This window comes from Chiloscyllium punctatum, chromosome 3, assembly GCF_047496795.1.
Source record: "Chiloscyllium punctatum isolate Juve2018m chromosome 3, sChiPun1.3, whole genome shotgun sequence".
NCBI lineage: Eukaryota > Metazoa > Chordata > Chondrichthyes > Orectolobiformes > Hemiscylliidae > Chiloscyllium > Chiloscyllium punctatum.
The window spans coordinates 115111390-115136333 of NC_092741.1; the positions used below are offsets into that span (position 1 = coordinate 115111390).

The following is a 24944-nucleotide window of genomic DNA, read 5'->3' on the forward strand; positions in this document are numbered from 1 at the left end:
ACAAACTATTTCAAATCTGGATTAAATATTATTTTTTATATTGCTAAGGTTTCTGTATTATACAACTGCAATAAAAAACATTATTTCTTAGATGCCCACAACTTAAATGTTTTAAATTCATTCATAAGTTGTAGGCATTGCTGGCTGGGCCAGCATTTATTGCACATCCCTGGATGCCCCTTGAGAAGTTGGTGATCTGTCTTCTTGAACTGTGCAAGCTCTTTGGTTTAATTAGACCAACAATGTTCTTAGGGATGGGGTTCCACGATTTTGGCTCAGTGACTGTGAAGGAATGGCAAAGAACTTGCAGGTCATGGTATTCCAATGTATCTGTTGTCTTTGTCCTTCTTGATGGAGTGGTTTTGGATTTAAAAGATGCTGTCTAAGGAGCCTTGGTGAATTTCTTCTGTCCATCGTACAGTCAGTACACACTGCTGCTACTCTGCATCAGTGATAGAGAAGGTAATTTTCACAGATGTGATGCCTATCAAATGAATTGTCCTTGTCTTCTTGAATTTTGATGTGGAGGTGCCAGTGTTTGACTGGGGTGGTTAACGTTAAGAATTACAAAACACCAGACTATAGTCCAACAGGTTTATTTGGAAGTACTAGCTTTCGGAGTGTTGTTCCTTCAACAGGTAACTGTGGAGCAGGATCATAAGACACAGAATTTATAGCAAAAGGTCTCAGTATCATGCATGCAACTGATACGATATACTAAACAAACCTGGATTTCTGTTTAGTCTTTCATCTTTTAGAATTAGTTGCAGGTTTTGGTTCATTAACATATAAATCACAGAACTTCTTTAGGCAGTCAATCCATGTAACATTTTATAAATTCCTAGTTTGGAAATAGAACCAGTCTGACTCAAGATTAGGACACAGACAGACTCTAACCTCACACCTTTAATGCATTGTCTGAGCTGAGATGTCACTTTTTCTTTTATAAAACCTTAAGTTATCTTGAGAATGTGATTTGAAAGAAGTTTTGGGATTTACATATTAATGAACCAAAACCTGCAACCCATTTTAAAAGATGAAAGACTTAACACCAATCCAGGTCTGTTCAATATATCGTTTCAGTGGCATTACACTGTGATCTTTTGCTATAAATTGAGTCTTATGGTCCTGCTTCACAGCCACCTGATGAAGCCACTCCAAAAACTAGTACTTCCAAATAAAGCTGTTGGACTATAACCTGGTGTAGTGTGATTTTTAACTTGTTGAATTTTGCTTGAGCTGCACTTATCCAGGGAAGTGCGGAAACAGGCCTTTTGGCCCAGCAAGTCCACACCGACCCTCCAAAGAGCAACCCACCCAGACCCATTCCCCTACATACCCTTCTCCTAACACTCTATGGGCAATTTAGCATGGCTAATTCACCTAACCTGCACATTTTTGGACTGTGGGAGGAAACTGGAGTACACAGAGGAAACCCATGCAGACACAGGGAGAATGTGCAAACTCCACACAGACAGTTGCGGGAATTGAACCCAGGTCTCTGGCGCTGTGAGGCAGCAGTGCTAACCACTGTGCCACCGTGCCGCTGTCTTTAGATTCTGTCTTGTTGGAGATTGTAATTGGCTGGCATTTGTGAGATGAAAATCTTACTTGCAGTCTGTCAGCTGAAGCAAGATGTTGTCTAAGTCTTTCTGCATTTGGTCATGGATTACTTCAGTTTCTGAGGAGTGGTGAATGGTTCTGAACATTGTACAATAATCAGGGATCATTCCCACTTCTGACCTTATGATGGAGGGAAGTCATTGATGAAGTAACTGAAGATGGTTGGGTCCAAGACACTACCTAAGGAACTGCTGCAGAGATGTCCTGAAGCTGAGATGGCTGATTTCCAACAACCATGACCATCTTCCTTTGTTGTACTTCGATTCAGAAGCGTATTTTCCCCCAATTCCCAATGATTCCATTTTACTAGGGCTCCTTGATGCCATACTTGGTCAAATGCTGCCTTGATGTCAACAGCACTCAGTATTGCTTCACTTCTGGAATTCAGCTCTTTTGTTTATGTTTGGACCAAGGTTGTAAAAGGATCAGGAGGCAAGTCGCCCTGGTAGAACCTAATGTCAGTAAGCAAGTTATTGATCAGCAGACATTTGAGATCACTGTTAGTGAACACTTCTGTCACTTTCCTAATGGTCTAAATGGCACTGCAGTTGGACATATTGAATTTATTCTGCTTTTTGTGTATAGACAGGGTGTATAATGAGAAGCTTTTTCCCAGAGTGGGGGAATTCAATTACTAGGGGTGACGCGTTCAAGGTGAAAGGGGAAAAGTTTAAGGGAGGTATGCATGCAAAGTTCTTTATGCAAAGGGTGGTGGGTGCCTGGAATGTGTTGCCAGTGGAGGTGATAAAGGCGGGCATGATAGCATCATTTAAGATGTATCTAGACAGATGCATGAATGGGCAGGGAGCAGAGGGATACAGATCCTTAGGGAATAGACGACAGGTTTAGACAGAAGATCTGGATCAGCGCAGGCTTAGAGGGCCGGAGGGCCTGTTCCTGTACTATAATTTTCTTTGTTCTTTGTTCTCTTTGACATACCTGGGCAATTTGAAGAGGGTGGTACTGGAAATTCACGGCCGGTGAGGCAGCATCCAAGGAGTAGGACAGTCGACTCTCCAGCTCCTTGGATGCTGCCTGACTGACTGTGCTTTTCTAGCACCACACCCTTTGACTCCGATCTCCAACATCTGCAGTCCTCACTTTCTCCTAATTTTCTACATTACTGGGTAGATGCAGGTGTTGTAGTTGTACTGGAACAACTTGGTAGGAGCGTAGCAAGTTCTTGAGAATAAAACTTCAATATTATTGCCTCATAGGAACCCGGGTTTGATTTCAGTCTTGGGCAACCTTCTGTGTGAAGTTTGCACTTTCCTCCCCGTATCTGTGTGGATTGCCTCTGGATGCTCCAGTTTCCTCTGACAGTCCAAAGCTGTGCAGATTAGCTGGATTGGCCATGCTAAATTGTCCCATAGTTAATGCACTTAGCTTGCACCCTATGATAAATGTGGGATTATGAGGATCGGGTGGGATGCTATTCAGAGGGTCAGTGCATACTTGATGGGCCAAATGCCTCTATCTGCACCGTAGGGATTCTCTGATTTTAAAGAACAAAAATTGAAAGAATAGAAATCCACTTTCAAATGCTTTTGAAAAATCAGACATTTGTGAAAGGATAGCCTATAATTTTGCATTTATATTGTAAGTTCACTGTTGGTGTGCAGCAACTCCCATCTTGCAGAGAGAGAAAAAAGGAGCATTTTAAATGCTTGGGAATGTGACTCCTGTCACCATACTTTACACATTTAAATTTCTACCTGTTGGAAGGGTGCTTTATATGTCTCTATTGTACGTATGAGCAGAGCTGTTTTTGAGCAAGAAAATTTCCAGCAGGGAGCAGACAAGCAAAACAAATATCATGTTGTCTCGTTGGACCTCAAACTGATTCCAGATTAGTCATTTAGTGTCAACATATCTTTAGAATTTTCTAGGAAAATAGAAATCGTCAATTGGTTTATACTAGCAACTTTATGGAATGTACTTGTCAGTATAAATTTATTTTGAATCTAATAAATCAGGTTTATTGTAAATTGAAAGAAACACAGCTGCACCAAATTAAAATAACTTTGCATAATTTGATCCAGACTGTAATGTTAGAGCCTAAAAAAATTCTTAAATTCATACTGCATAAAAGATGGGGCTGAGGAAAGAAGTTGGACAAGTTCTTTTACATGATAAATACAGTGAGAGGTTTGTTAAGTCACCCTACCACTGCGCCTATATTAATGACAGAAGTCGTACGTAATAATTAAAAAGAAATAAAATCAAGACAAAGTTCATCATAGTTCAGTTAACGATTCCTGGGTGTGGGGTAAACCGATTTAAGGAGAGATGGAATACCTGGAAGATGCAGCCGGAACGAGATGATCTTTCCTGGATGAGACCACCATGCTGGAACACTGGGCCGGAAGCCTCCGCCAGAGAAGACTGCCTGGCTGGGCTGAGACCACCATTCCTGGACAAGACAGCCAGCCAGGCCACTAGAATACCTGGAAGCTGACGCCAAAGAAGACCTGCACACAGACAAGACCTTTCTGCTGGCTGGGACGGGCCATGTTGTTCTGCTGGAAGCCACCTCTAGTACCTGGGAGAAGTCCTACTGCTATAAGTTACCACTACTGTGTCTTAACTTCCATATTGCCACTGATGCTTAGTCTGATTAAATTGATAAAATCCTTTAATTTAAAGCATTTTAAAAATTTGAAATAGTAACCCAATATTAACTCAGAGGCGGGGAGGAATACAGCTATTTTGAGGTTGGGAACTTCAAATGAATGTTTCCATTGGAGCCTGCTAAATTGAATGGTGGGACCCAATTAACATTTTTGTCTTTCTTTGGGTCACAGCTAACTGGATTGAGAGGCAGATTAGCTGACAGCTATGCAAGCCTTGTTACGACATGAGGTAAACCCTACTGTTTAAATTAAACCAGCAACACAGAAAAGATTTATTGTGTGCAGTAATCTGTGAATATTTGAGAGGCCAAGAACTATTTAAAGTGCAAATTAACAACTTTAGTTCTTAAAGTATAACAGAGAATAATCAATGAACAACTATTTACAACTCCTTCCTTTCACCTATCTTTTACTTTCCTTTCTATAATGCTAATCCAATAAAACCCCCGATTAAGATTTACTGAAAAATTCAAATTTCAACATCAGCCAGCTGTCGAATCTTCTCTTTGCAGGATTGCTCTCCAGGTCGGTGTCAATGTTTTTTGCTGTGCAAACTCCTCGAGCCAGGTGCCTCTCAGACAGTTCTGACTAGCAGCCGACATCTGGTGGTCTTTTGGCAGTTCTCTCCCAACTGTTCAATTTTTTCTAGTCTTATACCCGAAAGCATCGGATTGTGTCATTGGCTTTTAATATTGTCAATATACTCAATTTAAACTTGATCGGAGTTTGTGTTTTTTGCAGGGGTAGTATAATTTAAACTGATTGGCCTAATACAAATTTGTTTTTGTCTCCAAGCAACCAGCTACACTAGCTGCTGGATCAAAAGGTTACATTGTATCTTATTCAGAACATTTGGTGCTTTCGGGTAGTTCTGCTTGCTTTTAACATTCTTAAAGGTACAGTACACTCACATCTTCATAATACCATGCCTGGAGGAGAGGAGAGGAGGGAGGGAATGATCGAGGTGTTAGCAAGTCAGAAAGGTGTTGGCTATGGAGGTGGTAGGAAGCCTCAGGGCAAGGTGTTGTCGGGGGGAAGGGTTTGGAAATGAGGATTTCAGCAGAGACTGAGACTGTCAGTACAGTCATAGTGTCATAGAGATGTACAGCAGGGAAACAGACCCTTCAGTCCAACCTGTCCATGCTGACCAGATATCCCAACCCAATCTAGTCCCACCTGCCAGGACCTGCCCATATCCCTCCAAACCCTTCCTATTCAAATACCCATCCAAGTGCCTCTTAAATGTTGCAATTGTACCAGCCCCCACCACTTCCTCTGGCAGCTCATTCCATACACATACCACCCTCTGCATGAAAAAGTTGCCCCTTAGGTCTCTTTTATATCTTTCCCCTCTCACCCTAAACCTATGCCCTCTAGTTCTGGACTTCCCGACCTCAGGGAGAAGATTTTGTCTATTTATCCTATCCATGCCCCTCATAATTTTGTAAACATCTATAAGGTCACCCCTCAGCCTCCGCTCCAGGGAAAACAGCCCCAGCCTGTTCAGCCTCTCCCTGTAGCTCAGATCCTCCAACTCTGGCAACATCCTTGTAAATCTTTTCTGAACCCTTTCAAGTTTCACAACATCTTTCCGATAGGAAGGAGACCAGAACTGCATGCAATATTCCAACAGTGGCCTAACCAATGTCCTCTTCAGCTGCAACATGACCTCCCAACTCCAGTACTAAATACTCTGACCAATAAAGGAAAGCATACCAAACGCTGCCTTCACTATCCTGTCTACCTGTGACTCCACTTTCAAGGTACTATGAACCTGCACTCCAAGGTCTCTTTGTTCAACACTCCCTAGGACCTTACCATTAAGTGTATAAGTCCTGCTAAGATTTGCTTTCCCAAAATGCAGCACCTCGCATTTATCTGAATTAAACTCCATCTGCCACTCCTCAGCCCATTGGCCCAGCTGGTCCAGATCCTGTTGTAATCTGAGGTAACCCTCTTTGCTGTCCACTATACCTCCAATTTTGGTGTCATCTGCAAACTTACTAACTGTACCTCTTATGCTCACATCCAAATCATTTATGTAAATGACAAAAAATAGAGGGCCCAGCACCGATCCCTGTGGCACTCCACTGGTCACAGGCCTCCAGTCTGAAAAACAACCCTCCACTACCACCCTCTGTACTCTACCTTTGAGCCAGTTCTGTATCCAAATGGCTAGTTCTCCCTGTATTCCCTGAGATCTAACCTTGCTAATCAGTCTCCCATGGGGAACCTTGTCGAACACCTTACTGAAGTCCATATAGATCACATCCACTGCTCTGCCCTCATCAATCTTCTTTGTTACTTCTTCGAAAAGCTCAATCAAGTTTGTGAGACATGATTTCCCAAGAGGCGAACAGAAAGATCAGTGTCTGGTGATCAGAAAAGCTTCATTAAGGAAAATTGGATCATGATGGTGAAGAGTTAATGGTGGAGGAGGTCTCAGGTGATACAGTTCAGAGACCTTTGGGTGGGGATCCAGGTGAGGTGATTAGAAGATCTGAAGGATACCTAGTCTTGGGAATCTGGGAGAAACAGATAAACTGGCCTCTAACAGATAAGTTAAAAGGCATTTTGTTTCTGGATCCAGAGTCCTGAGAAACCTAGTCAAAACATTTAATTTTAAAACACAGTTCACTCTGAGGCATGCAGTTACATGATATTCAAATTAACACCATCACCTGTGACCAGATTAGATTCCCCCTCTCTGCATTATCTCTGTTAAAACCAGATGCCATCTCTCAGCTCTAGGGTGGGAGGTTGGATGTGGATGGTGTTTTATACTGCTTTAAGGGTAAATACACACCAAAGAGCTAAACCTCTGAATAAGGAGTAGAGATCAGCTTTGGAAGGAAAGTTTGAACAATACTGCTAAACCATCATTTGTCCAAGTTCTCAGAAATAAAAGGCACGGTTCTTTGAAAACAAAGGAGAATGAAGATGGTGATATGCAGAATGGAATAATTTAATCTAAAATGTTGGGCAGAGACAGGGTTCTAGGTCCTACGAAGGAATTTGGTTATCTACAGAGGTATCAAAAGCGTCCAGTATGTCTAGGTTCTTTATAAAGTTACAACACCTTATGAAGCAACAATTAAGAGAAACGGAAGTCAACTCAGGGAACTGTACAGTATTCCAATTGTTCACAGAACACTTACAAAGATATATCATATAGCGAAGGTTTGAAAAACCATTAAAAAAACACTAACAACATGCAAGTTGAGGACAGTGTGAAGTCTAGATCTTCAGAAGGTTATCCCATCATTAGATCTAGAATGAATGTTAAACCATAAGGGTGAAATCTTGTAGGCGTCTGAATGTGTGGCCAATGTTCCCTCAAGGCTGTATGCATGTGCAGCATTTTTGATATACTGTGCAGAGAGATCTGCTTTGACACATTGATCACAGCATGGACTTGTGGCTATCGAAGTTGCTGTTGCACGTAGGCCTCGAGCACCCTCAGCAGGTAAGAAAATCAGAGGGAGTACTAGTTGTGGGCTATGATGGGATGTATGCCTAAATTGGGTGACAATTGTGGTGAAGCCCGTCTCGATACAATGAGCAGCTTTTATGCCATTTATTATTCTTTTCACCACGGAGTGGCCAGATTCTCACGAGGCAAGTATGTGATGCCAATTGACAGGGTTATCACTTATTAAACTCCTTCTTAAGGCCAAAACTCACCTCATTAATATTTAGATTCCATTTTATCAAATTTGCCAAGTGAGCTTGGAAAACTTGACAAGGAAACAAGAGTGCATACCTGGCAGGTTCAGCTCACCATTTGGTCTGAACAAACTGGGTACCAAGATCCCAGGTCACATTCTTGGGCATCAACCACACGGACCCCACATACATGAACACTGGCATCTGAGATGCCTCTAAGAAAACTCATGGCACATCTTCAATCCAATTACAAGATGTTTCTGCACTTCAATGCTGCACCTTAGACTGTGCTGACAACTAACATCTTAATGCTGCAGCAAGGACATTGTGTGCTCAAGAATACACCCCATCTCTGGGCTCGATTAGGCTTCATCTCTGGGTTCTTCACTCACTGTCATATCACTCACTCATTTTGACCGTGAGAAATGCCTTAGGGGTAGGGTACATCATTAATGATGTGAGTAAACTTTCTTGGCTTTATAATGAGTAACATTCCAAAGATCTTGAATGATATGGGCCAAGTGCAGCGAAATGGGGTTAGCGTGAATGGACAGTTTGGTTGGTGAGGACCAGTTGAGCCAAGGGCCTGTCGCCCTGCTGAAGGACTATATGGACTCTTACACTGACTTAACCAAAAGAAAAGTTTCAGCTCAGAGATTCAGAAACTAGTAATGTTTACAATTCTAATATCTGTGTAAACAGTTTTGCAACTACCAAATGTAGTGCATTTATGTTTATCCTGGGGAGAAACTCTAATAAATCAAGGACCAGAATTGCATTACTAGCTGTTCCAATGACCCTCAATAGCAGTATGCTCAGCTAAGGATGTGTCCATAAGTTACTCTGCAACTGCCAGCTATCAGTTTGTCTGTTTTACAAACCTGTTTGTGCTTTTCAATTAAGTTGAACATATGCTACTTAGCATGCCTGAACAAAATTGATAAACATACGCTTAAGTTGCTAGAGCAATCTCAGGAGACAAAATTCTGAAGGATATGGATAATTAGAAATCAATGATGTAACCGACAATAGCAAAACTGATTGTATAAGTTGGTCACCGATCCCTTGCCATGGTACAATCGCAACAAAATCTGGCAATTCTGCATGGAAATTGCAAATGGACAGTACTCCCAGGACTATCAGTGAGTAAGGAACTCAACATTCACAAAATCCCAAAATACTAAATGCAGCTGGAGAGGCTCAGAAATGCTTGCATTAAATCATTCCACAACTTACAAGAAACCTATGCTGTGTTGCTCCTCAGAGAAAGTTCAGTTCTATTAAAAGTGCAATGTTCACATACATGAGAAACTTCAGAGTGAGTTCCACAATATGGATCCTTATGGTATTATCCACTGGGCGCATCATAAAGACTGTATAGTTCTGTCATATGCACTTTAAAGAACAATGGCACAGCCAAGATGTATTTGCATTCAAAACATCAAACTATTCCTCTGAAGAGATCCCAACTTTAGATGGATCAGTCAAATTCACAGGATCTATACCATTTCCGAGCTAAATGTGAAGGATGATTATTGGTGAGTTCACTTGGCAAAAGCATCTCAAGAAATTACAATCTAGATTAGAGTGGTGCTGGAAAAGCACAGCAGATCAGGCAGCATTCAAAGAGTAGGAAAATTGATGTTTTGGGCAAAAGTTCCTCATCAGGACTGAAGAAGGGCTTTTGCCCGAATCGTCGATTTTCCTGCTCCTCGGATGCTACCTGACCAGCTGTGCTTTTCCAGCACCACTCTAATCTAGACTCTCAAGAAATTACTACTATCAGAATATCATTTAGAAGATATTGATTCCAGATACCTCAGCCTGTGAGTCAGGTTTTGCTTCAGTAGTACAGGTATATAGACAAAATTATAGAATACATTCTTGAGTGTGTGCGTTTGCTGATTGATATTGTGGTAATGAATAAAATCAAAGAGGAGCATGGTCGAGATCTATATTCACTGATGGTGATAGCCAGTTGTGAAGGATTTGGCTTCAACAACAAAAAGAGCAAGATAAATGTAGGTCAGATCACTTTTTTTGGCTCTATCTATTCGGGTTATAGGTTCCATCCTGAGCCAAGCAAATGCAAAGACTTAAGATACACGTCAACTCCTGAAGACAAGGAAGACTTGCAGATATGTTTTGCATTTGTTTTTAACTTTCTAAAGCACACAATTTATTTCTGACAAAACAATGTCATTAAGAAAACTCTTAAGGAAAGACATCCCATATATATGACAGGAGGACCATTGACATATAGAGTCATAGAGATGTACAGCATGGAACTTATTCATCTTGTTAACCCAGGTTGCGAGTAGTTATTCTGTGTTCAAGCTCACAATACAAGAGTAAGTCAGGACCAAGGAGAAAGTGAGGACTGTAGATGCTGGAGATCGGAGTCAAGAGTGTGGTGCTAGAAAAGTGTGGGCGGCACAGTGGCACAGTGGTGAGCACTGCTGCCTCACAGCGCCATAGACCCGGGTTCAATTCCCGCCTCAGGCGACTGACTGTGTGGAGTTTGCACGTTCTCCCCGTGTCTGTGTGGGTTTCCTCCCAGTGCTCCGGTTTCCTCCCACAATCCAAAGGTAAGGAGAATTGGCCATGCTAAATTGCCCGTAGTGTAAGGTAAGGGGTAAATGTAGGAGTATGGGTGGGTTGCGCTTCGGCGGGGCGGTGTGGACTTGTTGGGTCGAAGGGCCTGTTTCCAAACTGTAATGTAATCTAATCAAATGTAATCGAAAAGCACAGCAGGTAAGGCAGCATCTGATGAACAGTAGAGTCAACGTTTCAAGCATACATTCTTCGTCAGGAATGAGATTCTGATGAAGGGCTTATGCCCAAAACATCGATTTCCTCTGCTTCTCCGCTGCTGCCTGACCTGCTGAGCTTTTCCAGCACCACACTCTTGACTAAGTTAGGACCTATCAAAGTCATAGTGTCATAGAGATGTACAGCATGGAAACAGACCCTTCAGTCCAACCCGTCCATACCGACCAGATATCCCAACCCAATCTGGTCACACCTGCCAGCACCTAGCCCATATCCCTCCAAGCCCTTCCTATTCATATACCCATCCAGATGCCTTTTAAATGTTGCAATTGTACCAACCTCCATCACTTCCTCTGGCAGCTTGTTCCATACATGCACCACCCTCTGTGTGAAAACATTGCCCCTTAGATCTCTTTTATATCTTTCCCCTCTCACCCTAAACCTATGCCCTCTAGTTCTGGACTCCCCCACCCTAGGGAAAAGATTTTGTCTATTTATCCTATCCATGCTTTTTATGATTTTATAAACCTCGATAAGGTCACTCTTCAGCCTCCGATGCTCCAGGGAAAACAGCCTCAGCCTATTCAACCTCTCCCTATAGCTCAAATCCTCCAACTCTGGCAACATCCTTGTAAATCTTTTCTGGACCCTTTCAAGTTTCACAACATCTTTCACATAGGAAGGAGACCAGAATTGCACGCAATATTCCTACTGTGGCCTAACCAATGTCCTGTACAGCCGCAACATGACCTCCCAACTCCTGTACTTAATATTCTGACCAATAAAGGAAAGCATACCAAATGCCTTTTTCACTACCCCATCTACCTGCGATTCCATTTCCATGAACCTGCACTCCAAGGTCTCTTTGTTCAGCAACACTCCCTAGGACCTTACCATTAAGTGTATAAGTCCTGCTAAGATTTGCTTTCCCAAAATGCAGCACCCCGCATTTATCTAAATTAAACTCTATCTGCTACTTCTCAGCCCATTGGCCCATCTGATCAAGATCCCGTTGTAATCTGAGGTAACCTTCTTTGCTGTCCACTACACCTCCAATTTTGGTACCATCTACAAACGTACTAACTCTCTTATGCTCACATCCAAATCATTTACATAAAGGATGAAAAGTAATTGATCCAGCTCTGATCTCTGTGGCGCTCCACAGGTCACAGGCCTCCAGTTTGAAAAACAACCCTCCACCACCACCCTCTGTCTTCTACCTTTGAGCCAGTTCTGTATCCAAATGGCTAGTTTTCCCTGTATTCCATGAGATCTAACCTTGCTAACCAGTCTCCCACTGGGAACCTTGTTGAAGGTCTTACTGAAGTCTATATGGATCACATCTACTGCTCTGCCGTCATCAAAAACACAATCAAGTTTGTGAGACATGATTTCCCATGCACAAAGCCATGTTGACAATCCCTAATCTGTCCTTGCCTTTCCAAATACATGTACATCCTGTCCCTCAGGATTCCCTCCAACAACTTGCCCACCACCGACATCAGGTTCACTGGTCTATCGTTCCCTGGCTTGTCCTTATTACCTTTCTTAAATAGTGGCACCATGTTAGCCAACCTCCAGACTTCTGGCACCTCTCCTGTGATTATCGATGATACAAATATCTCAGCAACAGGCCCCGCAATCACTTCCCTAGCTTCCCATAGAGTTCTAGGGTACACCTGATCAGGTCCTGGGGATTTATCCACTTATATGCATTTCAAGACATCCAGCACTTCCTCCTCTGTAATATGGACATTTTTCAAGATGCCACCATCTATTTCCCTACATTCTATGTCTTCCATGTCCTTTTCCACAGTAAACACTGATGTAAAATACTCATTTAGTATCTCCCCATCTCCTGCAGCTCCACACAATGGCTGCCTTGCTGATCTTTGAGGGGCCGTATTCTCTCCCTAGTTACCCTTTTGTCTTTAAGGTATTTGTAAAAACCCTCTGGATTCTCCTTAATTCTATTTGCCAAAGCTACTTCATGTCCTCTTTTTGCTCTCCTGATTTCCCTCTTCAGTATACTCCCACTGCCTTTGTACTCTGCTAAGGATTCACTCGATCTATCCTGTCTGTATACTTCCTGACATATGCTTCCTTCTTTTTCTTAACCAAACACTCAATTTCTTTAGTCATCCAGCATTCCCTATACTTACCAGCCTTTCCTTTCACCCTGACAGGAATATACTTTCTCTGAATTCTTGTTATCTCATTTCTGAAGGCTTCCCATTTTCCAGCCGTCCCTTTACCTGCGAACATTTACCCCCAATCAGCTTTTGAAAGTTCTTGCCTAATACTGTCAAAATTGGCCTTTCTCCAATTTAGAACTTCAACTTTTAGATCTGGTCTATCCTTTTGCATCACTATTTTAAAACGCATAGAATTATGGTCGCTGGACCCAAAGTGCTCACCCACTGACACCTCAGTCACCTGCCCTGCCTTATTTCACAAGAGTAGGTCAAGATTTGCACCTTCTCTAATAGGTACATCATTATACTGAATCAGAAAATATTCTTGTACACACTTAACAAATTCCTCTCCATCTAAACCCTTAACACTATGGCAGTCCCAGTCTATATTTGGAAAGTTAAAATCCCCTACCCTAACCACCCTATTATTCTTAAAGATAGCTGAGATCTCCTTACAAATCTGTTTCTCAATTTCCCTCTGACTATTAGGGGGTCTATAATACAATCCCAATAAGGTGATCATCCCTTTCTTATTTCTCAGTTCAATCCAAGTAGCTTCCCTGGATGTATTTCCGGCAATATCCTCCCTCAGCACAGCTGTAATGCTATCCCTTATCATAAATGCCACACCCTCTCCTCTCTTGCCTCGCTTTCTGTCCTTCCTGTAGCATTTGTATCCTGAAACATTCAGCTGCCAGTCCCGTCCATCCCTGAGCCATGTTTCTGTAATTGCTATGATATCCCAGTCCCATGTTTCTAACCATGCCCCGGAGTTCATCTGCCTTCCCTATTAGGCCTCTAGCATTGAAATAAATGCAGTTTATCAGTCCTACCTTGTTCTCTGCTTTGTCCCTGCCTGATCTGACTGTTTGACTTGCCTTTGTTCTCAACTGTACCAGTCTCAGATTGATATCTTTCCTCACTATCTCCCTGGGTGCCAGCCCTTACTATTTCAAATCCTCCCGAGCAGCTCTAGCAAATCTCTCTGTCAGTATTTTAGTCCCCGTCCATCTGTTTTTTTAAGTTAAGATTCTCTGCAAAAATTCTTTGTTCTCACAAATAACAATTAATGTTGTGCCTGCGTTATAATTAAAATAAATGTCACTGATATGTTGAAACATTGCTTTATTTACCAGGGAGAAACTTTTAGCTGTATCGGGTGATATCTGATCACCCATCCGTTAGGTGCAGCAGTTATATTGACTGAAATAGTTCAGAACTGAATTCCAAATGCTGTGTAGCTGATCGATATTGCCTGTTGTAAACTGTTGCCCATTATCAAAATTGCATCCTCTGGGTTTCTAATTCACTATTTTACCAAATATTCAGGTGCAAAGTACTCAGTGAAATGAATTGAATTTTGCAGGTCTACGTTGGGGCTTAGATGCAACATCTAGTCTGAACTGAAAATTACAAAAATAAATAATGTAAAAGGGAAAGGATCCAAGAATAGAGATAAAATGTGAAAAGTGTGTTAATATGAAAGTATGAACTCAAACAGTAAAATACATTGATATGCTGGATGCGTTAATCTTAATATGTTTTTTTTTTAAAATCCTGAAATTGCTTTTGTTTAACCTGTACTTTGAGAGGAGAAGCAGTTTCCACATTTAGAGAGCAGGAAACTGGATTAATATTTTGTTCAAATTATTTATTTCCAATTAGGCTTTGAGCTGACAACTTTTACCTGGACTATGTGGCACAACAATGTTTTGAGGCAAGATGGCTGTCGAAAGTTTCCTTCCCACCTATCCATTCCACCTTTCCCATTGACCTATCGTAATCACTTCCCTGCATCCACCTGTCACCATCCCACTTACCTTGCCACTAGCCCCGCCCCCTCACCATTTATTTCTCAGCTCTCTTCCCCTCCCCAGTGCTGAAAAAAGTTGCGATCTGAAACGTCAGCTACTCTTCTGCTTGACCTGCTGTGGTTTGTCCAGCCCCACACTTTATCGACTCTGACTTCGATAGAAGAGAATGTAAATAATATCTGACCTCAGGCTGGAGATGAATTTGTACCCTATTTTTCAGAGTACCAACACATGAAAAACTGTTTGGTTCTGCTGGAAACATATTTCTTACCTTAATCATGTAGTAGTAAATATTAGTAGGAACATTAGAAAAAGGACAAACTGACACTATGACACTATATTAAATGAGTTTTAGTGATTAACACTCATTAATTTAATTCATCCATGTGAGTATATTTCTGTAGTACTATGTTATTACCATCAGTTTCACACACAGGCTAAAAATAATGCACGAAGATTTGTCATCATTGAATTAGTTAGCTGGTCTACTTAAGAATGTCATGGTTATGACTACACCATAATTTCCTGTATTGATGCCAATTTTTTATGTTGAGTGTTTCAAATGTTACTGCAATTTAGTTGTGATACATTGTCTAGAGATTATCCTAAAGAGAAATGCGTTATCTATTTAAGATAAAATCTAGTTTATCTGATTAGGTAATTCACTCACAGTGAACAAAGAAGAGCATTTACAAGTATGATAACCCTATAAGCTAATTTCCATTCGCAGCATTATCATATGTTGAGGCCCATGCACAAGCTCCAAGATAAATGCTGTTTTGATTTGAAACGTTATCCAGAGCATTACCATATTTGCTCAAGAGTCATTGGAATGCATCCACTTTCTTTTAATTGTGCATACTAATAAAGATTTATTTTGTTCACAGGGCATGGCTCATCTTTACCCCATGAAGAAGCAGCATCTGATTTTGAGATAGTGCCTTCTACTTCTACAAAGCTGTCTGCAGTTTTATCAGATAGTGGAAAAAGATTGCAAAGTGTCTCCACCGATCCAGCTGTTACTTTTACAACTAGTGAAATACTGTCAATGTCTGCATCAATGCAGACATCTAATTCCACAGATAGTCAGGTTTTACTGCAAACTATTTCCATAGATTCATCTAGTGCCCTGATAAATAGTGAAACTTTATCACATCCTGCTTCAGTAGTACCATCTGCTACATTTATAACTGGTGACATATTGCAGGCTACCTCAAATGATTCATCTCCTTCATCTACTGAAAACAAAATATCATTGTGGCATAGCACAACAGCTCAATCTTCTACTCAAACAGACAGTGCAGGCACAGAAGTGTTATTCAAGCCCACATCAATCAGTCCATCTTTTATCACAGAGAGTGAAGTGTTATCCCAATCTACTTTAATAGGCCCATCAATCATCAAAGCAAGAGAACTGGTGTCTGAGTCTACCTCAACTGAAAGTGAGAAATTAAAACACGACCACAATGTCATCACAACAGAGATTTCACACATTACTGGCACGGATTTGGAATTATTTCCAGAAATTTCTCCTCCCTCTGTGCTCCCAGGTGATTATTTGGAACTTGACCTTCATATTGCATCTTCAGGTATCCTTTCATTTGAAAGTGTGTCTGAACCACCTCCTCTCAATCAATATTTTGCTGCTACATCATTTCAGCCAATTGACAATGTTTGGAAAAGCATGTCATTTCTAGAGGATAACATGATGTCAACAGATGATGTTCCAAAAATGGATGCAACAACAGCTTCATCAGTTTTAATGACCTCAACAACCCAGCTGCCAGGTACCTCAATCACATGGCAAAACAAAGAAAGTATGACTAAACCACTTAGTGAACCACTAGTTCCAGAAGATGAAAAATCTTCAGGTACAGTCCATCCCGAAGTCAGTTTAAGCCCCAAGCCTGCTAAATATGCTATGTTCATCATATGTATGAAATTAAGCAATATTTTATGATTTAGTTGTAAAACTAAATGTTTTGCGATGTTATTAATGATGGGATAATTCGTCCAGACTGTGCCAAACAAATTTTAAATTAATTTAATTCTTTAATTTCAAACAGTTATCTAAAATGAAGGCGGCATGATCAAAACTGTGTTAGAATAGTTTGTATTATTGCAAATCAGAGTGAAGTAAACCAGGAAACCTGGTGTATTGTTGTTTCTTGTTTGACTGGCTATTAATAATACCAGTTCTTCATTTTCTTGAAATACTTTGACAAGAATTGTACTAGCCCCTTGGGTTGTGGATATTCCCAGAAGCAACTTTGTCTTCACTGGAACCAGTTCTTGGGGAATGTGGGATTTTTGCAAGCTAGACAGTCCATCCAGACAAAACCTTGCAGGGAGATTTGCTAGTACTATTAAGGAGGGTTTAAACTAGATTGCCAGGGAAATGTAGACTTGAGGGAAAATTCAGAGCACGGAATGGGAGGCAGAAATTTAATGAGTGACTATGAGAGACCAAGAGGGTAGAGGTTAAAATGTGTACAGCACAGGAAGTTGACAGTGTTAAAATGTATGTAAATACAAGAAGAGTCTAGATTAGAGTGCTGAGTCTAGATTAAAAGCACAGCAGATCCCACTGTCACCATCCCTGCCCCCCAGAACCCTGAGGCGAACACTACCCCTGCTCATGACTCCACCCCCATTCCCCCAACACCACGCCCACTCCAGTTACAGGCTCCACCCCCACTCCCAGCTCCACACCTACACCAGGCCCAGCTCCCGGCCCTGCCGAGCTTTCACCATTCCCCCTGACCTCCCCCTCACTGAGGACAAACGATCAATCCTCAGCAAAAGCCTCACCTTTATCCCCCTTCGTCCACACATCAATGAATTTAACACATGCCGTGACATCAAATACTTCTTCCTCCGAGCTTACTTTTACAATCAGGTCTCCCGCCCACCTTCCGAGGACCCCTTTGCCTGCCTCCAAAACACTCCATCCACCTGGACACCACGTGCTGGCCTATTACCTGCCCTCAACCTCTTCATTTCCAACTGCCGCCAAGACATTAACCGCCTCAACCTGTCTACCCCCTCCCCCACTCCAACCGCTCACCCTCACAATGTGCTGCCCTCCACTTCCTCTGCTTCAACCCTGACCTCACCATCAAGTCAGCAGATAAAGGAGGTGCAGTGGTAGTTTGGTGCACTGACCTCTACATCGCTGAAACCAGATGCCAACTCGAAGACACCTCCTCCTATCGCCCCCTCGACCATGACCCCACCCCCCCATCACCAAACCGTCATCTCCCAGACCATACAGAACCTCATCACCTCAGGAGATCTCCCACCCACAGCTTCCAACCTCATAATCCAGGAACCCCGCACCGCCCGATTCTACCTCCTTCCCAAGATCCACAAGCCTGACCACCCTGGCTGACTCATTGTCTCACTATGTTCTTGCCCCACTGAAAGCATCTCTTCCTACCTCGACACCTTACATCTACCTACCTCCTATCCCCCCCTAGTCCAGGAACTCCCCACATACATTCGAGACACCACCCACGCTCTCCACTTCCTCCTCGACTTCTGTTTCCCCGGCCCCCAACTCCTCATCTTCACCATGGATATCCAATCCCTCTACACCTCCATCTGCAATGACCAGGGCCTCCAAGCTCTCCATTTCTTCCTCTCGCGATGTCCCCAACAGTACCCTTCCACGAACACTCTCATTCGTTTGGCCGAACTGGTCCTCACCCTTAACAATTTCTCCTTCGAATCCTCCCATTTCCTCCAGACCAAAGGGGTAGCCATGGGCACCCGTATGGATCCCAGTTATGCCTGTCTCTTTGTTGGCTAAGTAGAACAGTCCATCTTCCGTAGTTACACCAGCACCACTCCCCACCTCTTCCTCTGCTACATCGGCGCCACCTTGTGCTCCCGTGAGGAGATTGAGCAACTCATCAACTTCACCAACACATTCCACCCCGACCTTAAATTCACCTGGACCATCTCTGACACCTCCCTCTCCTTCCTGGACCTCTCCATCTCCATTAATGACAACCGACTTGACACTGACATTTTTTAAAAACCCACCAACTCCCACAGCTACCTGGATTACACCTCTTCCCACCCTACGTCCTGCAAAAATGCCATCCCATATTCCCAATTTCTCCACCTCTGCCGGATCTGCTCCCAGGAGGACCAGTTCCACCACAGAACACACCAGATGGCCTCCTTCTTTAGAGACCGCAATTTCCCTTCCCACGTGGTTTAAAATGCCCTCCAGTGCATCTCATCCACATCCCTCACCTCCGCCCTCAGACCCCACCCCTCCAACCATAACAAGAATAGAACCCCCTGGTGCTCACCTTCCATCCTACCAACCTTCGCATAAACCACATCATTCGACAACATTTCTGCCACTTCCAAACGGACCCCACCACCAGGGATATATTTCCCTCCCCACCTATTTCCACTTTCCTGGTCAGGTCCATGCCCCCCAACAACCCACCCTCCCATCCTGGCGCACTCCCCTGCCACCGCAGGAATTGCAAAACCTGCACCCACACCTCCTCCCTCACCTCCATCCAAGGCCCCAAAGGAGCCTTCCACATCCATCAAAGTTTTATCTGCACATCCACCAATATCAGTTATTGTATCCGTTGCTCCCGATGTGGTCTCTTCTACAATGGGGAGACTGGATGCCTCCTAACAGAGCGCTTTAGGGAACATCTCCGGGACACCCGCACCAATCAACCTCACCGCCCTGTGGCCCAACATTTCAACTCCCCCTCCCACTCTGCCGAGGACATGCAGGTCCTGGGCCTCCTTCACCGCCGCTCCCTCACCACCCGACGCCTGGAGGAAGAATGCCTCATCTTCCGCCTCGGAACACTTCAACCCCAGGGCATCAATGTGGATTTCACCAGTTTCCTCATTTCTCCTTCCTCCACCTCACCCCAGCTCCAACCTTACAGCTCAGCACTATCACCATGACCTGTCCTACCTGTTTATCTTCCTTTCCACCTATCCACTCCACTCTCCTCTCTGACCTATCACCTACATTCCCACCCCCATTCACCCATTGTACTCTTTGCTACCTTCCCCCACCCTCCTTTCTGACTTATCACCTCAATCCCCACCCCCATTCACCTATTGTACTTTATGCTACTTTCTCCCCCCCCCCCCCCCCCCACCCCCTTCTCATTTATCTCTCCACTCTGCAGGCACCCTGCCTCTATTCCTGATGAAGGGCTTTTGCCCTAAACGTCGATTTTCCTGCTCCGCGGATGCTGCCTGACCTGCTGTGCTTTTCCAGCACCACTCTAATCTAGACTCTGATTTCCAGCATCTGTGGTTCTTGGTTTTACCTTGTAAATACAAGAAGTATGGCAAATAAAACCAATTAACCAAGGGCACAGATTGACATTGCAGCATGATAACATTGCTGCAATGTAATCTTGGTTTAAAGTGGCATGAATGGCAGTTCAACATCCCTGGATATAAGTCTTCAGGTAAGATTGAAAATGGAATTAAAAAGGTACAGCATTATTGTTTGAAGAATTAATTACTGAAAGGAGGAGGAATGATATACTAAATGGAGCATCAAATGAAACTATATGGATTTGGCTCAGGAACAAAAAAGTATCGCCACATTGCTACAGGTATGTACTATAGACCCTAAATAGTTGGGGAGAGTTAGAGGAGCATATGTATAGGCAAATTTCTGAGAGCAAAAATAGGAAATTTTACTACCAAATACTACACAAACAGTGTGAAAGGGGCAGAGGATACAAAAGAATTGAACTGCATTTGAAAGAACATTTTTTATCATCAGCACATAGCAAACTCATTGTGCCCAGGAAGTGATTTTATAAGTGGACTGTTAATCCAGAAACGAGAGTGTGCTGCTGGAAAAGCACAGCAGGTCAGGCAGCATCCGAGGAGCGGGAGAATCGACGTTTCAGGCCAGAGCCCTTAATCAGGAATCACCTGTTAATCCAGAAACACAGGTTTAAATCCCACCACAGCGGATGATGACATTCGATTTCAATTTTTTAAAAAATCTGGAATTAAGGGTCAAACATTGACCATGGAACCATTGTCGATTGTTGGGTAAACTCATCTGGTTCACTATTGTTGTTTAGGGAAGGAAACTGCCATCTTCACCTGGTCTGGCTCTTGATCCAGAGCAATGTGGTTGACACATAACAGCCCTCTGGACAATTAGGGATGGGCAATAAATGCTGGTTTGGCCAGTGATGCCCTTATCCTGTGAATGAATGAAGGGAGGTGCAATTCTAGATTTAGTTTTAGGAAATGAAGTAGCAATGGGTGACCATTTTCAAAATAGTGATCACAATATTGTTAGATTTAGATCTAAATTGGAGGAAGGAACATTTTACACATTATGGTCCAGGCTAGAGCACCTCAAAACATTAAAAAAAATAGCCTGGACCCTAACTTTGCTCGTTGTTTTAAACAGGTGAAGAATGGATATTCCAGGAGTGATGCAACTGACCAACCACTTAGTTTTAAACAAAACAGAATTTATTCACAATATTACCGAATGAAACTCAAACAAAAGAGAACACAATACAGTACAACTTAACCTATCCAAAAACCCAACAGGTTATCCCATCTTAATGATGCTGGTTCAAATTCCTGCAACAATCCCCATATCCACTCCATGGCAAAAGAGGTAAAATCAAACACAGGGTTTACAGGTGAGAGAGATGGCAGAGGGATGCAGGATGCAACACCTTCTATGTTTCTTGGACCAGCAGCCTCAAACTGACTGACTGCTTTCAGTGAACAGCCAGACTGCTAAAACCAAACTAAACCAAATCAAACCAAACCAGAGAAAGCTGAGCTGGAAGAACTGGCAACTCGCATTTCTTTTACAAGTGTTTTCTTTAAAAGTTAAAAGTCTTCCTCCTGAGGCAGTATCTGTTAGCTATAATCAAACTGGCTCTAAAAACCTTCAAACCTAGACTTTTCAGAATCGCTGATTTTATGACCTCTGAGAAAAAAAGCCAAGGACAGTATAACCTTCTTAAAGGAGCAGCATCATCACAGGCAATCTGGTAAAAGTAGACCAGATACAGCAATATGAAAAACAATTCTGTGGCAAATCATTGGGAGGCTTTCAGAAGTGAGATTACATGGATACAGTAAACATGGCTCCACAAAGGAAAAGAATCTTACTGTCAAATCTCAAGCCCCCAGTTATCCAGAGCATTTTTGTTTATTCATCATGGGACATGGGCATTGCTGACCAGCCTAGCATTTATTGCCCTCCCTAAGTGCCAGTCAACCACTTTGCTGTAGGGTTATAGTCACGTGTAGGGCAAACCTTGTAAGGATGACAGATATTCTTCACCAAAAGTCATTAGTGAACCGGATGGCTTTTAATGTCATTCAACATGGTTGCCATTAGATTAGCTTTATATTCTGGATTTTTATTGAATCAAGTTTTATCATTGTTCATGGTGGGATTTGAACCCATTTCCCAAGAGCAAAATGTCCGGGATTCTTTATTAGTCGTGATTACTAGTACACCACCTTCTCCTCCCACCCCAAAATGCAGAATAAGATATTTCAGATAAATAAAGATTATGATGATCTCAAAAGTAACATTTTAGGAAGCTTAGAGTATAGAAACTCCAGAAGGAAATCAGAAAAGCAAAGAGAGTATACAGAATATGTTGGCTGTAAAATCAAGAAAAATCCAAAATGTTTTAACTATATATTAAGAGCAACAGGATAATTAGTCATAGAGTCATAGAGATGTACAGCATGGAAACAGACCCTTCGGTCCTACCCGTCCATGCCAACCAGATATTCCAACCCAATCTAGTCCCACCTGCCAGCACCCAGCCCATATCCCTCCAAACCCTTCCTATTTATATACCCACCCAAATGTCTTTTAAATGTTCCAATTGTACCAGCCTCAACCACTTCCTCTGGAAGCTCATTCCATACACGTATCACCCTCTGCGTGAAAAAAATTCCCCTTAGGTCCCTTATATGTCTTTCCCCTCTCACCCTAAACCTAAGCCCTCTAGTTCTGGACTCCCCCACCTCAGGAAAAAGACTAGTAGAGCCTATCAGACATCTATTTGGTAACTGGTGCAAGGATGTAAAACATATAGACAGTGTTCGTAATGAATATTTTATCTCTGTCTTCACAAAGGAGCAGATGATGTGGATATTATATTTAAAGAGAAGTGTGAAATATTAGATAAATTAAGCAAAATAAAAAGGAAGTAGCAAAGAGACTGACCTACTTAAAGGTGCTTAAATCACGAGGGAGAGGTGAATTGTATCCCAGCCTGTTAAAGGAAACCCGGGGGAAATTGCAAATCTCTTGAGGATTCATTTCCCAATTCTCATTAGATACAGGCAACTGCTGGACATTTGGTGGTTCCACTATCAAAAAGGGTGTGAATGATAGGCCAAATAATTATAGGCCAGTCAATTTCACCTCAGTGTTGGGCAGATAACTAGAGTAGGAAGGTCAGATTTGTGAAACTTGAAAGGGTTCAGAAAAGATTTGAGGATGATGCCAGGGTTGGAGGGTTTGAGCTATAAAGAGGGCCTGAATACACAGGGGCTGTTTTCCCTGGAGCATCAGAGGCTGGGGGTGGGGGTGAGCCGTGACCTTATAGAATTTTATAAAATCATGTGGGCATAGATAGAGTGAATAGCTAAGGTCTTTTTCCTAGGTTGGGGGAGTCCAAAACTAGAGGGCATAGGTTTTAAAATAAGTGAGAGGGGAAAGATTTAAAAAGAACCTGAGAGGTAACCTTTTCACACAAAGGGTCACAAGCTGCCAGAAAAAATGGGTGAGGAATATTCTCCTCCTAGCTTGAAGAAAGTCAAAATGTTTGTCAAAGATATTATTGAAACTGGATCATAGCCTTCCAGAGCTACAGCTGCATAGCACAACTATAATGAGAGGAATGGGTTTATTTCAAATCCATAAAGAACCAAAGAAAAGATCAAAGATGAGTACAGAGTTATTATGCCTGTTGCTTTGTGAGGATCCTTTCCTTTTCCAGACCCACTCAGACCCCTCCACCATCTTTTTCTCTGGTACTTTGATGACATCATCATTTAAGGAATACATCCAGGGAAGATATTTGGATGGAACTGAGAAATAAGAAAGGGATGATCATCTTACCGGAACTATATTATAGAGCCCCCATTAGTCAGTGGGAACTTGAGAAACAAATTTGTAAGATCAGTTATCTGTAAGATAATGCAATAGTTATGGGAGGGGAGTTTAACTTAACAAACAGGATATGAATGTACCTACTAGAGAAGGTGAAAAACTTGACCTACTCTTGGGGAATAAGGCAGGGTAGGTGACTGAGGTGTCAGTGGGGGAGCACTTTGGGGCCAGCAGCCATAATTCAATTAGTTTTAAAATAGTGATGCAAGAAGATAGACCGGATCTAAAAGTTGAGATTCTAAATTTGGAGGAAAGCCAATTTTGATGGTAATAGGCAAGAACTTTCAAAAGTTAATAGAGGGCAGATGTTCACAGGGAAAGGGACGGCTGGAAATAGGAAGCCTTCAAAAATGAGATAACGAGAATCCAGAGACAGTATATTCCTGTTAGGGTGAAAGGAAAAGCTGGTAGGTGTAGGGAATATTGGATGACTGTAGAAATTGAGGTTTTGGTAAATTTAAAGAAGAAATCATATGTCAAGTATAGTCTGCAGAGATCGAGTGAATCCTTAGAGTATAAAGGCAGTAGGAATATACTTAAGAGGCAAAAAGGAGACATGGGATAGCTTTGGCAAATAAGGTTAAGGAGAATCCAAAGGGATTCTATAAATACAATTAGGACAAAAGGGTAATTAGGGAGAGAATAGGGCCCCATGAAGATCAGCAAGGCAGCCCATGTGTGAAACTGCAGCAGATGAGGGAGATACTAAATGAGTATTTTGCATCAGAGTTTACTGTGGAGAAGAACATGGAAGATATAGAGTGTAAGGAAATAGATGGTGACATCTTGAAAAATGTCCACATGACAGGGAAAGAGGTGCAGGATGGCTTAAAACCCATAAAGCTGGATAAATTCCCAGGACCTGATCAGGTGTACCCTGGAACTCTGTGGGAAGCTGGCCAGTGATTGCTGGGTCCCTTGCTGAGATATTTGTTTCATCAATAGTCACGGATGAGGTGTCAGAAGACGGGAGGTTAGCTAACATGGTGCCACTATTTAAGAAAGGTGGTAAGGAAAAGCCAAAAAACTATGGACTGGTGAGCCTGACATT

The 24944-nt window shown here is 42.4% G+C and overlaps 1 protein-coding gene across 1 annotated transcript in view; it reads left to right on the plus strand.

Moving 5' to 3' along the window:
* The window catches only part of LOC140454349 (uncharacterized), a 134647-nt gene that overhangs the window by 19343 nt on the left and 90360 nt on the right, over positions 1 to 24944 (plus strand). Inside the window, exon 2 of the mRNA XM_072549057.1 lies at positions 15591 to 16574. Within this exon, the coding sequence (XP_072405158.1) occupies positions 15591 to 16574 (984 nt within the window). The remainder of the gene's footprint in view (positions 1 to 15590; positions 16575 to 24944) is intronic.